This window comes from Pristiophorus japonicus, chromosome 17, assembly GCF_044704955.1.
Source record: "Pristiophorus japonicus isolate sPriJap1 chromosome 17, sPriJap1.hap1, whole genome shotgun sequence".
In the NCBI taxonomy this organism is placed as follows: Eukaryota; Metazoa; Chordata; class Chondrichthyes; family Pristiophoridae; genus Pristiophorus; species Pristiophorus japonicus.
In genome coordinates this window covers 117376145-117393912 of record NC_091993.1, presented here as the reverse complement: position 1 = coordinate 117393912, position 17768 = coordinate 117376145, and the positions used below count along the sequence as shown (strand labels likewise).

Here is a 17768-nt window from a genome sequence, read left to right as displayed (position 1 = left end):
TCATGAAGGGGAAATCATGTGTAACTAATTTACTGGAATTCTTTGAGGATATAACGAGCATGGTGGATAGAGGTGTACCGATGGATGTGGTGTATTTCGATTTCCAAAAAGCATTCGATAAGGTGCCACACAAAAAGTTACTGCAGAAGGTAAAGGTACGCGGAGTCAGAGGAAATGTATTAGCATGGATAGAGAATTGGCTGGCTAACAGAAAGCAGAGAGTCGGGATAAATGGGTCCTTTTCGGGTTGGAAATCGGTGGTTAGTGGTGTGCCACAGGGATCGGTGCTGAGACCACAACTGTTTACAATATACATAGATGACCTGGAAGAGGGGACAGAGTGTAGTGTAACAAAATTTGCAGACGACATAAAGATTAGTGGGAAAGTGGGTTGTGTAGAGGACACAGAGAGGCTGCAAAGAGATTTAGATAGGTTAAGCGAATGGGCTAAGGTTTGGCAGATGGAATACAATGTCGGAAAGTGTGAGGTCATCCACCTTGGGGAAAAAAACAATAAAAGGGAATATTATTTGAATGGGGAGAAAGTACAACATGCTGATGTGCAGAGGGACCTGGGGGTCCTTGTGCATGAATCCCAAAAAGTTAGTTTGCAGGTGCAGCAGGTAATCAGGAAGGCGAATGGAATGTTGGCCTTCATTGCGAGAGGGATGGAGTACAAAAGCAGGGAGGTCCTGCTGCAACTGTATAGGGTATTGGAAAGGCCGCACCTGGAGTACTGCGTGCAGTTTTGGTCATCTTACTTAAGGAAGGATATACTGGCTTTGGAGGGGGTAGAGAGACGATTCACTAGGCTGATTCCGGAGATGAGGGGGTTACCTTATGATGATAGATTGAGTAGACTGTGTCTTTACTCGTTGGAGTTCAGAAGGATGAGGGATGATCTTATCGAAACATTTAAAATAATGAAAGGGATAGACAAGATAGAGGCGGAGAGGTTGTTTCCACTGATCGGGGAGACTAGAACTAGGGGGCACAGCCTCAAAATACAGGAGAGTCAATTTAAAACCGAGTTGAGAAGGAATTTCTTCTCCCAGAGGGTTGTGAATCTATGGAATTCTCTGCCCAAAGAAGCAGTTGAGGCTAGCTCATTGAATGTATTCAAGTCACAGATAGATAGATTTTTGACCAATAAGAGAGTTAAGGTTTACGGGGAGCGGTCGGGTAAGTGGAGCTGAGACCACGGCCAGATCAGCCATGATCTTATTGAATGGCGGAGCAGGCTCGAGGGGCTACATGGCCTACTCCTGTTCCTAATTCTTATGTTCTTATGTTCTTATGTCTGCCATTATATCAGAACATAGGGGTATCTGACAATTCGGAAGGATAGACAAGAAGGGAAAGGAAGTGGGGTAGCTCTGTTAATAAAGGATGATATCAGGGCAGTTGTGAGAGATGATATTGGCTCTAATGAACAAAATGTTGAATCATTGTGGGTGGAGACTAGAGATAGTAAGGGAAAAAGTCACTGGTGGGCATAGTTTATAGACACCCAAATAATAACTTCATGGTAGGGCGGACAATAATCAGGGGAATAATGAAGGCATGTAAAAAAGGAACAGCAGTAATCATGGGGGATTTTAACCTACATGTCGATTGGTCAAATCAAATCACACGGGGTAGCCTGGAGGAGAAATTCATAGAATGCATACGGGATTGTTTCTTAGAACAGTATGTTACAGAACCTACAAGGGAGCAAGCTATCTTAGATCTGGTCCTGTGTAATAAGACAGGAATAATAAACGATCTAGTAAAAGATCCTCTCGGAATGAGTGATCACAGTATGGTTGAATTTGTAATACAGATTGAGGGTGAGGAAGTAGTGTCTCAAACAAGCGTACTATGCTTAAACAAAGGGGACTACAGTGGGATGAGGGCAGAGTTAGCTAAAGTAGACTGGGAACACAGATTAAACGGTGGCACAATTGAGAAACAGTGGAGGACTTTTAAGAAGCTCTTTCATAGTGCTCAACAAAAATATATTCCAGTGAAAAAGAATGGCGGTAAGAGAAGGGATAACCAGCTGTGGATAACCAAGGAAATAAAGGAGAGTATCAAATTAAAAACCAATGCGTATAAAGGGCCAAGGTTAGTGGGAAACTAGAAGTTTGGGAAAATTTTAAATGACAGCAAAGATTGACTAAGAAAGCAATAAAGGAAGGAAAGATAGATTATGAAAGTAAACTTGCACAAAACATAAAAACAGATAGTAAAAGCTTTTACCGATATATAAAACGGAAGAGAGTGACTAAAGTAAATGTTGGTCCCTTAGAAGATGAGAAGGGGGATTTAATAATGGGAAATGTGGAAATGGCTGAGACCTTAAACAATTATTTTGCTTCGGTCTTCATAGTGGAAGACACAAAAACCATGCCAAAAATTGCTGGTCATGGGAATGTGGGAAGGGAGGACCTTGAGACAATCACTATCACTAGGGAGGTAGTGCTGGACAGGCTAATGGGACTCAAGGTAGCAAGTCCCCTGGTCCTGATGAAATGCATCCCAGGGTATTAAAAGAGATGGCGGAAGTTATAGCAGATGCATTCGTTATATTCTACCAAAATTCTCTGGACTCTGGGGAGGTACCAGCGGATCGGAAAGCAGCTAATGTAACGTCTCTGTTTAAAAAAGGGTGCAGATAAAAGGCAGGTAACTATAGGCTGGTTAGTTTAACATCTGTAGTGGGGAAAATGCTTGAAGCTATCATTAAGGAAGAAATAGCGGGACATCTAGATAGGAATAGTGCAATTAAGCAGACGCAACATGGATTCATGAAAGGGAAATCATGTTTAACTAATTTACTGGAATTCTTTGAGGATATAACGAGCATGGTGGATAGAGGTGTACCGATGGATATGGTGTATTTAGATTTCCAAAAGGCATTCGATAAGGTGCCACACAAAAGGTTACTGCAGAAGATAAAGGTACGCGGAGTCAGAGGAAATGTATTAGCATGGATAGAGAATTGGCTGGCGAACAGAAAGCAGAGCGTCGGGATAAATGGGTCCTTTTCGGGTTGGAAATCGGTGGTTAGTGGTGTGCCACAGGGATCGGTGCTGGGACCACAACTGTTTACAATATACATAGATGACCTGGAAGAGGGGACAGAGTGTAGTGTAACAAAATTTGCAGATGACACAAAGATTAGTGGGAAAGCGGGTTGTGTAGAGGATACAGAGAGGCTGCAAAGAGATTTAGATAGGTTAAGCGAATGGGCTAAGGTTTGGCAGATGGAATACAATGTCGGAAAATGTGAGGTCATCCACCTTGGAAAAAAAACACAGGAAAAGGGAATATTATTTGAATGGGGAGAAATTACAACATGCTGAGGTGCAGAGGGACCTGGGGGTCCTTGTGCATGAATCCCAAAAGTTAGTTTGCAGGTGCAGCAGGTAATCAGGAAGGCGAATGGAATGTTGGCCTTCATTGTGAGAGGAATGGAGTACAAAAGCAGGGAGGTCCTGCTGCAACTGTACAGGGTATTGGTGAGGCCGCACCTGGAGTACTGCGTGCAGTTTTGATCACCTTACGGGGGAGCCAATTTAAAACCGAGTTGAGAAGGAATTTCTTCTCCCAGAATGTTGTGAATCTGTGGAATTCTCTGCCCAAGGAAGCAGTTGAGGTTAGCTCATTGAATGTATTCAAATCACAGATAGATAGATTTTTAACCAATAAGGGAATTAAGGGTTATGGGGAGCGGGCGGGTAAGTGGAGCTGAGTCAACGGCCAGATCAGCCATGATCTTTTTGAATGGCGGAGCAGGCTCGAGGGGCTAGATGGCCTACTCCTGTTCCTAATTCTTCTGTTCTTATGTTCTTATAGCAGGTCTCGGGACAGCAGCAATGATACTGTGGATGTGTCAATGTGAAAATCAGGGCTAACAGTTTCTCTCAGTAGTAGGTAGCCAGTCTCCATTGTTGTTTCATCGTTTGACTCTCGAATGTGAATGATTTGGAGACAGTCCGAGAAAACTATAGCAGAATATGCAGGCAAAAAACTGGCAGATATCTGTTACATGTTTTGTGGCGTTAGATCACTTTTCTACTCATACGCTGCGATACATTGAAAAATCAGCAGGGGGTCCTGAACATAGAAAAGGGAGTGGGCCTTTCAGCCCCTCGAACCTATTCCGCCATTCAATTAGATCTCGGATGATCAGTATCTTAACTCCATCTACCTGCCTCGGTTCCATCAAACTTAATACCCTTGCTTAAATCTGTCATTCTCAGTTTTGAAATTTTCAATTGATCCCAAGCCTCAACAAATTTCTGGGTTAGACAGTTCCAGAATTTCATGAGCCTTTTTTATGAACAAGTGTTACCTGACATCACCCTCAAGATGCGCTTCAGTTGCCTGGAAAGATCCGGAGATGCCCTTCAATGCTCACCAGCCTGGGACTCCAGAATGATGGTGGTTTGCTGCGCTCTGCACAACACTGCGCAGCAGCGAGATTGGAGCTGCAGGAGGAACTAGGAGCTGAGCACACGTTGTCTGCGGACTATTCCGAGACAGAGGAGGAAGATAAGAGGAAAAGGAGCAGGATGAGGAGGAGGAGATTGCGACCCTAACGCAGCACCATTCAATGATAATGCTGCCCGCGATGCCAGCGTTTCCTTATAGCTGGAAGGTTCACTCAGTTACCATCACTGGGCTGATGTAACAACCACATCCAACGGCCGCTCTCAACTCCCCACACCCCCACCAATCCCACTGACACAAAGCAGACCTGCTACCCACCAACCACCCATTGCCCATTCCCCCATTGCTCTCCGTCAATTCATGTCTTCCCATTCATGAATGAGCAACTGAAAAGACCAGTTGCCACACAGCAACCAATTACTCAAACACACACGTGGATATACTTCTGCAATTACACAGCTTTACTCTGCCTTTTCCGACCGCTTCTATGTGGTGCAACATTTATGACTTCAGCAGAGGTAGAGGTAGGCTGCTCAGATCCCTGCTCTGACTGTTGAGAAGCACTTGGTCGATGACCTCTGGGTTTGGAGCCCATGAGGGCTCAGCCAAAGTCTGCTCCACCCGCATCTGTGCAGGGGCAGACTCAGCCATCGGGAAAGGAGGCAGCATGTCGGGTACTGACTGAAGAGTAGGGTGAGACAATGGTGGAGTCCCCACTTCCATATCGTCTTCCACCATCTGCTGGCCTAGTCACATTTCACTCCTACCTCTCTGCTGGTGAGCAGCTTGGTGCAGATCAGTGATGCGCTGTAAGGCCAAGGATAAGGTGTCTGTCATACTATTTAAGGCACCAGATATGTTGGCACCAAGAGACTACACGGCCGTGGTCAATGCTTGCATGGAGTTGGCCATTCTATTCATGGAAGAAAACAATCAATGCAATGCCCTGTGACATCAACCCACTCCTGCCTGACATGGACTCCTCAAGTCTCTCTGCAATTGTGGACAGTGCGGTGGGAGGCCTGACAGTATGTACCAGGTTTTCTGCTGCCCCTCAATGATTATCCTTTTCATCGCTGGCCATCGGGGTACAGAACCTGTGTCCAGCTGAGCAGGGTTTGGAGAGTACTGTGCCCTCCGACCCGGACTCTGAGCAGCTGTCCCGGCCATCACTCTCTGTTCTTGCTCACTTGTGCAGTGTGAGTCTCCAGGTGAAAACCCAATTATCTGTCTAACTGGGCCCACCAAAGTGTGAGTATCTGCGTTGGTGCCTGGTAAGCATGAGTCCTGTGATGGTGCATCCTCAGAAGGAATCAGTTCTTCTGAGGGTTCATCGTCTGCAAGGTCCACTGACTGCTGCTGCATGTGTGAAGGCCCTGGCAGAGAGAAAAGATATGAATTAGTACTGGCAAAATAAGAATGTTAAAACCTATCATAATGAGGATGATTATATCTGACTCTCTGCTGAAACCAGGTGAACATAATATAAGAATTAGGAACAGGAGTAGGCCATCTAGCCCTCGAGCCTGCTCCGCCATTCAACAAGATCATGGCTGATCTGGGCGTGGACTCAGCTCCACTTACCCACCTGCTCCCCATAACCCTTAATTCCCTTATTGGTTAAAAATCTATAGATCTGTGATTTGAATATATTCAATGAGCTAGCCTCAACTGCTTCCTTGGTCAGAGAATTCCACAGATTCACAAGCCTCTGGGAGAAGAAATTCCTTCTCAACTCGGTTTTAAATTGGCTCCCCCATATTTTGAGGCTGTGCCCCCTAGTTCTAGTCTCCCCGACCATTGGAAACAACCTCTCTGCCTCTATCTTGTCTATCCCTTTCATTATTTTAAATGTTTCTATAAGATCACCTCTAATCCTTCTGAACTCCAACGAGTAAAGACCCAGACTACTCAATCTATCATTATAAGGTAACCCCCTTATCTCCAGAATCAGCCTAGTGAATCGCCTCTGCACCCCCTCCAAAGCTAGTATATCCTTCCTTAAGTAAGGTGACCAAAACTGCATGCAGTACTCCAGGTGCGGCCTCACCAATACCCTATACAGTTGCAGCAGGACCTCCCTGCTTTTGTACTCCATCCCTCTTGCAATGAAGGCCAACATTCCAGTCGCCTTCCTGATTACCTGCTGCATCTTCAAACTAACTTTTTGGGATTCATGCACAAGGACCCCCAGGTCCCTCTGCACATCAGCATGTTGTAATTTCTCTCCATTCAAATAATATCCCTTATTACTGTTTTTTTTTCCAAGGTGGATGACCTCACATTTTCCCTCATTGTATTCCATCTGCCAAACCTTAGCCCATTCGCTTAACCTATCTAAATCTCTTTGCAGCCTCTCTGTGTCCTCTACACAACCCACTTTCCCACTAATCTGAGTGTCATCTGCAAATTTTGTTACACTACACTCTGTCCCCTCTTCCAGGTCATCTATGTATATTGTAAACAGTTGTGGTCCCAGCACCGATCCCTGTGGCATACTACTAACCACCGATTTCCAACCCGAAAAGGACCCATTTATCCCGACTCTCTGCTTTCTGTTAGCCACCCAATTCTCGATCCATGCTAATACATTTCCTCTGACTCCGTGTACCTTTATCTTCTGCAGTACCTTTTGTGAGGCACCTTATCGAATGCCTTTTCGAAATCTAAATACACCACATCAATCGGTGCACCTCTATCCACCATGCTCGTTATATCCTCAAAGAATTTCAGTAAATTAGTTACACATGATTTCCCTTTCATGAATCCATGTTGCATCTGCTTGATTGCATTATTCCTATCTAGATATCCCGCTATTTCTTCCTTAATGATAGCTTCAAGCATTTTCCCCACTACAGATGTTAAACTAACCGGCCTATAGTTACCTGCCTTTTGTCTGCACCCCTTTTTAAACAGAGACGTTACATTAGCTGCTTTCCAATCCGCTGGTACCTCCCCAGAGCCAAGATAATTTTCGTAGATTATAACGAATGCATCTGCTATAACTTCCGCCATCTCTTTTAATACCCTGGGTTGCATTTCATCAGAACCAGGGGACTAGTCTACCTTGAGTCCCATTAGCCTGTCCAGCACTACCCCCCTAGTGATAGTGATTGTCTCAAGGTCCTCCCTTCCCACATTCCCGTGACCAGCAATTTTTGGCATGGTTTTTGTGTCTTCCACTGTGAAGACCGAAGTAAAATAATTGTTTAAGGTCTCAGCCATTTCCACATTTTCCTTTATTAAATCCCCCTTCTCATCTTCTAAGGGACCAACATTTACTTTAGTCACTCTCTTCCGTTTTATATATCGGTAAAAGCTTTTACTTTCTGTTTTTATGTTTTGCGCAAGTTTACTTTCGGAATCTATCTTTCCTTTCTTTATTGCTTTCTTAGTCATTCTTTGCTGTCGTTTAAAATTTTCCCAATCTTCTAGTTTCCCACTAACCTTGGCCCTTTATACGCATTGGTTTTTAATTTGATACTCTCCTTTATTTCCTTGGTTATCCATGGCTGGTTATCCCTTCTCTTACCGCCCTTCTTTTTCACTGGAATATATTTTTGTTGAGCACTATGAAAGAGCTCCTTAAAAGTCCTCCACTGTTCCTCAATTGTGCCACCATTTAGTCTGTGTTCCCAGCCTACTTTAGCTAACTCTGCCCTCATCCCACTGTAGTCCCCTTTGTTTAAGCATAGTACGCTTGTTTGAGACACTACTTCCTCACCCTCAATCTGTATTGCAAATTCAACCATACTGTGATCACTCATTCCGAGCAGATCTTTTGCTAGGAGATCGTTTATTATTCCTGTCTCATTACACAGGACCAGATCTAAGGTAGCTTGTTCTCTTGTAGGTTCTGTAACATACTGTTCTAAGAAACAATCCCGTATGCATTCTATGAATTCCTCCTCCAGGCTACCCCGTGCGATTTGATTTGACCAATCGATATGTAGGTTAAAATCCCCCATGATTACTGCCGTTCCTTTTTCACATGCATCCATTATTCCCTTGATTATTGTCCGCCCCACCGTGAAGTTATTATTTGGGGGCCTATAAACTATGCCCACCAGTGACTTTTTCCCCTTACTATCTCTAATCTCCACCCACAATGATTCAACATTTTGTTCATTAGAGCCAATATCATCTCTCACAACTGCCCTGATATATTTCTTTATTAACAGAGCTACCCCACCTCCTTTTCCTTCTTGTCTATCCTTCCGAATTGCCAGACACCCTTATTCTGATATAATGGCAGACATGGTAGTTCAGGCTGCTGGGAGGATGGAGAGACATGGAGAGGGAGATGTGCTGGTGAGATTGTCAGATACCCCTGTATGTTTAATTCCCAGTTTTGGCCACCCTGCAACCACGTTTCAGTAAGGCCACCAAATCATACCCATTTGTAATGATTTGTGCCATCAACTCATTTACTTTGTTTCAAATGCTGCGTGCGTTTAGGTAAAGTGTTTTAATACTAGTTTTTAAACCATGATTTTTAGTTTTGACCCCTCCTGCAGCCCCTTTATATTCATACATATTGTCCCTTCCTATCACCTTGTGGTTTACACTTACCCCAGTGCTACTCTGCTCTGTTGCCTCCTGCCTTTTGCATTCTTTCTTGGGGTTCTGTTCATCTGAGCTCTCACCCACCCTAACTAGCTCAGAGCCCTCTCCTAGGTTCCCATTCCCCTGCCAAGCTAGTTTAAATCCCTCCCAACCGTACTATCAAAACCACCCGTGAGAACATTGGTCCCGTGTCTGTTGAGGTGTAACCTGTCCGACTTGTACAGGTCCCACCTACCCCAGAAGCGGTCCCAATTGTTCAGGAAACTAAAGCTCTCTCCTGATTGAGTGTTGTATGACATGTGGGTTCATGATATTTAATTCTGTCACCAGTTAGCTGGGAGGTCCCCATCTCCAATAGCCAGGGACACCGGGTTGCCACTGATCTCCAGCGCTTCCTCCTCTGCATTTGTTAGCTGTGAGATCTGTGGAGGACCTCCTGTGGTTCTCTCTCGCTCGCGAGTGTCTGCGCTCTCTTCTCCTGTAACGGGAGAAAGAACAGACCCATGAGTGACTGGAGTGGCATGTGTTCACCTGATGGATGTCGTGCATATGGTGAGGGTGACTATCAGTGAGAGGCATGATATTGCATAAGAATCAGGATGGGAGGCCGAGGTGGATGGAGAGATGGGGATGAGAGGAATTGCATAGAAAGAGAAGTTTGGGTGCGCATGCAAGGTAAGTGGGTATGAGGAGCGATATAATGCAGTAGACTTGATAAGACAGGGTGAGGGGGTGGGTGATATGTACAATGGGTAGATAGTGAATGTGCAGCTGTACTCACCTTTCCTAAGCTAGTTAGGTCATTAAAGAACTTCTTGGTGTCAGCAGCAGAAGCGTGGTATAATGCTCCTGCTGCTGACACCTTCAGCCACATCCAGGCACGGCTCCTTTATAGGTTTCTTCCTCTCGTTTCTGGGAAGAAAATCTCTCCCCGACTCCTCACTGCCCCCATCAGCACATCAAGAGAAGCGTGGTTAAAGTGGGGCGCGGGCTTTGAGCGTCCTGAGTCGATCTTCTGCAATTGCCGTCGATGTTCGCAGCCTCCCAACTTCTCCAAATTCCATCTTTGGATTGATCCTTTAAATACTTCAGTTAAGATCACATCATGTGTGTCCGCACCACTCCCATTACCGCGCATACAACGCCAAACCCGGGAGTAAATTATAATGGGCCGGCTGCGTTAAAATGCCAGACAGACAGACTGAAATTACTTCCGGGTTTCCCAGGGGATATTGGATCCCCTGCACCGAACATGTCTCGAAGTTAATATCCAGACCATTGCATCTAACAGTTGATCCATCAGGAGGTTATGCTGGGAAAGAAGCTAATGTCTCAACATTTAATAACGAGGCTTATTTTACCATCAAAACAATGACCAGCTTTTCAATTTTATTTTATATTGTTTATAAAGTTGACCAAATATCTCATTGATGATGTGAGCTACCCATCATATCAGGAAAATAGGAAATCTGTTAAACTCTGTGGATTACAGGTATTTTTTATTAATGTCAAGGAATTAATACCATTAGTAACGACTTGCTGCTCACTGCTTTTGTTATTGTCTGACTATTAGTTTCAGTCTGAAGGCAAACCTCTGACAGTGGGACATTTAATACAGCTCAGAGACAGGGACATGTGGTGAGCCTCCCATGTGATGTCTGGCACAACACTCTGTAGTTCAAGGAATTGTTAGTCCCATAATACTTGAAATTCCTGGTCGGGAAGTTGGGCAGGCCACGGATTGGGAGTGTGCACCGTGAGTCGGATTTCCCCACCTCTGCCCACTACCTGTGAGACTCTGCACTGCTGCGGAGCCTCGGGATATCGGAGCTCTCATGTTTCCTCCCAGATGCAACATTGATCAGACAGTTCAGTAGAGAGTAATAAAGCACATCGCTGAGAAACGTACCGTGAGATATTTGTAGCTCTACAGGAAACATTGTATTAATGCCAGATTGTGTAATACCACAACTGTACCATCCTGCATCTGCTGAGCGAAGGTCCTTCATCGTAACAACAAATATTCCTGCTGTCTGGTTATCTGTGATTGACACTCTTCCTCCCCATCCATGTTGATCATCTGTTGTTACTACAACTGAACATAGCCGAGTCCTGCCATGACACCAATATTTCACATGTGACCGGTACCTTTGGTCATAGTGACATTCTATGGTGATCGCTCTTCCCACAATTCCTCTTGCTGAATTATTTGCCCACAATGCACCTGAAACTGAGGAGACAACATTTCAGAAATTGAACAGGAAATAACTGCTTAATACAAAGAGATACATTTTAATAAGAGTTACCACTCTGTACAGAGGAATCTCACCCCTACATCTATTGATACAGTTGAGTTCCTTCCAGTTTGTGATGAAAGAAAACATTAATATAGTGTCTGATCACATGCTCAGGATGTGCCAAAGCGCTTCACAGCCATTGATTTACTTTTGAAGTACAGTCACTGTTGTTATTGAGCCAGCTGTGGCTCAGTGTTAACATTCTCTAGGCGGGAGGGGCTAGGAGTGAGCAGGTGCTGCTGATTACTGCAGGATTTGGAGTGAGTTTGTAAAACATTGTTGGTGTTTTATTTCAAATTTTAGGGCCTGTTTGTCCCATAAACAGCAGCCAGATGGCTGCTGAGAGGCCTGGAGTGCCAGCCCCTCTGAGGACAATGCTCCCAGGATGAATTTAATCAGGGAAGAAAATGTTTTGGGAAGTGAGAATAAAAGGCCCAAATATTTGGGCCGGGACCTCAGGCAGTTTGGAAAAGATGACACGGTGATAGTTCACTGCCAGGATAAGGAGTGGCTGCTTGGGATATCATCCAGGCAGAACATGAGAACTGCGGCGAGGGAAGTTGCTTTGCTTGCTGACCAAAGCCGATTGTTGGATTGGAAGTGGTGGTCAGTGGCCGAGAGTAGCTGAAGAGGCTATTACTGAGCCTGAAGGTTAATGAGAATACTTGGATGTATGTCTGCTGTACACTGAAGAGGTGGTGGTCTCATTTTTAAACCTGCTGGTTTGTGTTGAGGATGATGTGCTGATAAAAAAAAGTTGGTGTGGTGGGACATTAAACTTTTCTCAGTAATAAAGAGGAGATACTATCCAGGAATGTGGGTAGCAGATGGAACCCGTTGTGTAACGGTGCGTTTTCCAGAGAGGGTGAAGTCATTACCCTACAGTATGAAATTTGAGACAATGGACGGAGTGCAGTACTCCCGGGTACTGCATGATAATCAGGTGAAGGTTTGATATTACTGTCTTGGACACGACCATCTTGTACAAAGCTGTCCTGACTTGTACTGTTATAACTGTGGTGAGTCTGGACACATCGCTCGGAACTGCAAGGCAGAGAGCTGTGTGGTTTGTCACAAAGGCCCCAGCCGCTGTGAGTGCGAGGCAGAAGCAAGCCCCGTGAGCGACGAGGAGATGGGAGAAGGAGTAGGAGGTGTGAGGGGAGGGGCCAGAAGAGCAGAGCAGGCAGTGGACACAGCGACCGAACGGAATGAGAAAAGAGTTCAAGAAGAGGCAGAAAATTGCAGAGCAGAAAACAGGATGGAAATAGTGGAAAATACACCAAGTGTGGTAGAAAAGGACAAAGTCAGTGGTGGATATCACAGGTCAAGGACAGAGATCATTAATGAAAGTGAAGGGAAAGCCCTGGGTCCGATGGACTATGCAGAATTCTGTAAAGAATGCTGAGAGATTAAGTCCATTTGGTCTTAGAGGTTTTTAAGGAGATGAATACTGAATGAACCCTGTCCCCATCTATGAGGAGGGGTATCATAAACTTAGCTTATGAAAATAAAGGGGATAGAAGGGATCTGAAGAATTGGAGGCCCGTTCACATTATTAAATGTGGATTATAAGATCTTGACCACAGTTATGGAGGGCGTGATGCTGCAGATAGTTTCGCCATAATAAGGCTCGCTTTTTCTTAAAGGATCAGGTATCCATGGGGGGAGCAGAGGTGGGAGCGGGGTGCGGGGTAAGTGTAAGTACTCCAAAGAAAGATGGGGGCTTGTAAATCTCGGGGAGCAGAAGGGGGTAAGAAAAGGTGAGGATGCAAAAGCTTAAAGGGGCAGCAGGATGGGAGCAGGGAGACAAAGACACCCATAGGCAGCAAGATTGGAGGAGATTACAGAAGAGCTTGAGAGTGAGGAGGCAGAGGAGAATGGAGACATAGAATTGGTGAGGTGGGATGGTACGGCATCATGTGGAAAGGGAAAGGTTAATGAGGGGCAGAAGAAGGGAGAAGGGGCAGCTCCATGGCCTAAATGTAATGTAAGGAAGAGGCTGAAACTGCAGGGAAAGTTCAAACCGGAGGTGAAAAAGAACCAGAGGCTGCAGGAGAAAGCAGCAGCTGCCCAAAAAGTTGGGAAGGAGCATGAGAGGAGGGAACATCCAGAGATTAAATGATGGATGGCTGATCAGGCACACTTCTTTTATTAGGAGCAATGATTACCTTGGTCTCGATTAATGTGAATGGACTGATGGGAGAGAAAAAATAATAGCAGTTGTTGCAGTGTTTTAAAGGCACTGACCTGTTGTGTTTTGGGATGAGGATATCCGAGAAAGAGTTCAGAATGTTTGGAAAGGAGAAGTGTTTGCAAGTTGTGCAAATAATAACCATAGAGGGGTGACTGTTTTAGTGAGTTCGTCCATAAAAGAGAACCTTGCCTTGGTGGATGAGGACACTGAAGGAGATTTTTACAGCTAAAGGTAAAGATGGAGGAATTGAATTGTGATCTCTTTAATATCTATGCGGCGAATGGCCATTGCAAATGGCGTGAGTTTTTTCGGTGGTTATTCACAGAAGTGACAGAGACAGAAAACCCTTGTCGAGTGGGGGATAAAGTTTTTCTTTAATCTCGAATGGACATTTCAGCCCAGATGACCTTTAAAGATGATAACTCCAGAGGGATATTGTAAAAGTGCAGACAGATTTAAATTTGAGAGACTTATGGAGGGATCAGAATCCCATAAAAATGGAGTTCTCCAGACGAGACTGTGTTGTAAATTCAAACCATTGTGACCTTGGTCTCTTTAATATTACTCCAAAGTGAGGCAGCAACTTGGTGGCCTGCTTCTTATACCTGCTTGCGCCAGGGTACACAGGTGATCCATAGGTCTCCCATAGGTGTGCCCTCTAGTGGCAAGTCTTACACACAGGTGAGGTTCGCATACATAACACAAATCTTTATGGGGAGGTTTGATGTAATAGAATTAACGGTCGTGGTTTAGAGTAGGGTGGGACTGGGAGTGCAGCATTGCTGGGAACAAATATTTGTCCTAAATGGAGGAGAGGTGGTAGTGTTAATCTAAACTTCCATTATATCATAATATCGTTAATATGGGTCGGGAGTGAAAAAGCTAAATCTACTTGGTTCGAGTTAAAGAGGAGAAGGAAACGGTTACTTACTGGGAGTAATATAGACCCAGCCTCTAGCAGTGAGGAACAGTGTCACTGACAGAGCCTCATAAAACAATACTTCATCAGCTGTACTTTAATTAACAGAAATATTGCAAGCTCCAGACATGTTCGGTGTGAGGGATTATTACCACTGCAGTCTTCAGTGTATATTGGACATCAGACTACATTAAAAATCACTTTTTACAGGTTAAAATGGGTTATCTTTGCATCTTGAATATGATACTCGTGTATCTTTAAAGGAGCGAAACGTGAGGTAAAACAGATCGGATCAGAAAGAGGAAGGTTTGAACAGAGGAAGATTGCCAAATAGACAGATTAAAAATTAAATTAGCCTTTTATTTTCCAATCACAACATCAACAACTTAGTGCCTTTAACGGAGTGAAACTTCGGAAGGCGTTTCACAGGAATATTATGTGATTTTTAAAAAATTGACACCGAGCCACAGTTTGCACAGGTGACCAAAAGCTTGGTCAAAGAGATATATTTTCAGGAACGTCTTGAAGGACGAAAGAGAGGTAGAGAGGCGGAGCGGTTTAGGCAGGGAGTTCCAGAATGAATAATGCCGTTTAGTATATATTGGTAAGTATGTGTGCTGTACAATAGTACAGTCAAAAAGAGATGACAAGACTTCACACAAATATTACTCATATATATTTTTGCCGAGTATTTTGTGCCTTTACATGTCTACAATTATTTAAACATCTCTGCTGCATGAACCGTACACTAGACTCAAACGAACACTGATTATCTGAATATCCCGCTCTGAATGTCACTCACCGGGCAACGAACACATGAGAAGAATCAGAATCCACATTGTTTTCTTTGCAAAGTTCAGGTCAGCACTTGTTGCAAGTCATCCAGCTCTTAGATACTTATTTCGATATGAGAGCTAATTGAAATGAGGAACAAGAAAGCAGGAAGCTAGGTCTGAGATAATGCTGCATGTTAGCTGCAGGTGTCCTTGCAGCAGAAGGCACAGCTCCACATCTGTCTCTTTGGTGATCTGTAGACAATTGCTGCCAGGAGGATTATTGCAATGCCTGCAGATATGATGATCGACGTTATGGGAGGTGTGGCCAGGCAGGGTATGCGTGCTATTGAATCACCCTGACAGGTCTTATTTCCTGTACTATTGCTGAAAATATAACCACCTGAATTTACTGTAAAAAATAACGCATCTGAACAACGCACGCCTTTATTAACGTGCCAATCAGCCAGATGTCATGTATCTCACACTACTGTACATAACTGTATCTTACCATGCTATACATTACTGTAACTAGAGATGACCTGTAACCACAAGCTTACCTTACCACCAGGGGTGCACTTGCAGGAGACACTGGATACCTGTCCCAGACAAGTATATAAGGACAGGTCTCAGGCAAGTGTGGATTCGAGAGCTGTGTAATAAAGATGCAGGTCCTGAGTGACCTTGACTTCAGCCTGTGCCTCGTGTGAGTCTGTACTGCAGAGACAGGACTTTACAGTGGCGACGAGGATGCGATTACAGAATCCACAGAATGGCGACCAACGGCTAGATGAAAAATACAATGCTGGAGATAATTGGGAGGACTTTATAGAAAGGCTCCACCAAAGCTTCATAACCAAAGACTGGTTAGGTGATGATAAGGCAGACAAGAGAAGAGCCCATCTCTTGACCAGCTGTGGCTCGAAAACATATGCCTTAATGAAGGACCTGCTGGCACCCGAGAAACCAGCAAGCAAGTCATTTGAAGAATTGAGCACACTGGTAAGAGACCACCTGAAGCCAGCGAGCAGCCTACACATGGCCAGACACAGGTTCTACAACTACAGATGCTGTGTGGGCCAGAGCATACCTGACTTTGTGGCGGAACTTCGGAGGTTGGCTAGCTTATGTGAGTTCTCCAATGAATTAAGGAGAGAAGTACTGAGAGACTTTTTTATTGAAGGAATAGGCCATGCAGGCATATTCCGAAAGCTCATAGAGACCAAGAACTTGACCCTAGAGGCAGCAACACTGGTTGCACAGACATTCTTGGCAGGAGAAGAAGAAACGAGGTTGATCTACACTGTGGGTACAACAACTAACGAAACATCGGAACAAGGGGTTCACAGCATGAAACAAGCCGCTACCCCTACACACAGACAAAGGCAGGAGAACAGGCCCTCAACAGCAGGCAGTGGCGCCAGAAGCCATCAAGGGCCACATGAACGGCCGTTCACACCTCACCAACCCACAATGCGAGCAATCAACTACAAACTGAGAGAAGCTCAAGAGAGATCAGCCAGGTGCAGCTCATCCTTTGGAAATAATGGAAGCAGTCTGTGCTGGAGATGTGGGGGAAGGCACTCATCAAGTGGGTGTCGATTTCAGCATGCTGTTTGCAGAAACTGCAACTACACAGGGCATCTGGCCCGCATGTGCAGAAAAACGGCAGCTCGGCTGGTATACGAATCGGAAGGGTCGGAAAGCGGACCAGAAGATGGTGGGGATTGTACCCGGGATACCGAGGTACAGTGGGTCAACACGATCAATGGCCACTGCTTTTACAACAAGACGCCAGCATGATTGCCCACCATTGAATGCGCGCTGAGGCATTGGCGTTTATTGCCTTGCTCTCGGATAGTAGGGACGTGAGGGGTTTGTGGTCAGTTTCTAACGTGAACTTGGCCCCGAAAAGGTATTGGTGCATCTTTTTGACACCGTACATGCACACATTGGCTGGAGGAAAACTTTTCTCAAAACTAGACCTCACATCTGCGTATATGACGCAAGAATTGACCGACGAGTCTAAGCTACTCACCACCATCAACACACATCGAGGCTTTTTCATGTACAATCGATGCCCATTCGGCATCAGGTCGGCAGCTGCTATATTCCAGCGCAACATGGAGAGTCTGCTCAAGTCCATCCCGGGGATGGTTGTATTTCAAGACGACATACTTATCAATGGCAGGGACACCGACTCCCATCTCCGTAATTTGTAGGAAGTACTAAAGCGGTTGGATCGGGTAGGCCTAAGAGTTAAGAAATCCAAGTACCTGTTTCTCGCGCCCGAGGTTGAATTTTTGGGCAGAAGGACTGCCGCTGATGGAATCCACCCAACAAAGTCCAAAACAGAAGCAATTCGCCTGATACCCAGGCCCCGGAATGTCTCAGAACTGCGCGCCTTTCTCGGGCTACTCAATTACTTTGGGAACTTTATGCAGAACTTAAGCACGCTGCTGGAGCCTCTTCACGTGCTACTCAGAAAGGGGTGCGATTGGTTTTGGAGGGACGCCCAGGAACGCGCCTTCAATAAGGCACGCAACCTTCTGTGTTCCAACAGTGTTTTGGTTTTCTTTGAT

The 17768-nt window shown here is 45.0% G+C and overlaps 1 protein-coding gene across 1 annotated transcript in view; it reads right to left on the bottom strand.

The window, feature by feature from the left end:
- Positions 1-15252, bottom strand: part of LOC139228034 (uncharacterized) — a 230100-nt gene extending 214848 nt beyond the window's left edge. The window contains exons 1-2 of the mRNA XM_070859180.1: positions 15216-15252; positions 10913-11233 (exon numbers count right to left, since the gene is read on the bottom strand). Coding sequence (XP_070715281.1) covers positions 10913-11233; positions 15216-15252 — 358 coding nt within the window. The remainder of the gene's footprint in view (positions 1-10912; positions 11234-15215) is intronic.
- Positions 15253-17768: the final 2516 nt, after the last annotated feature.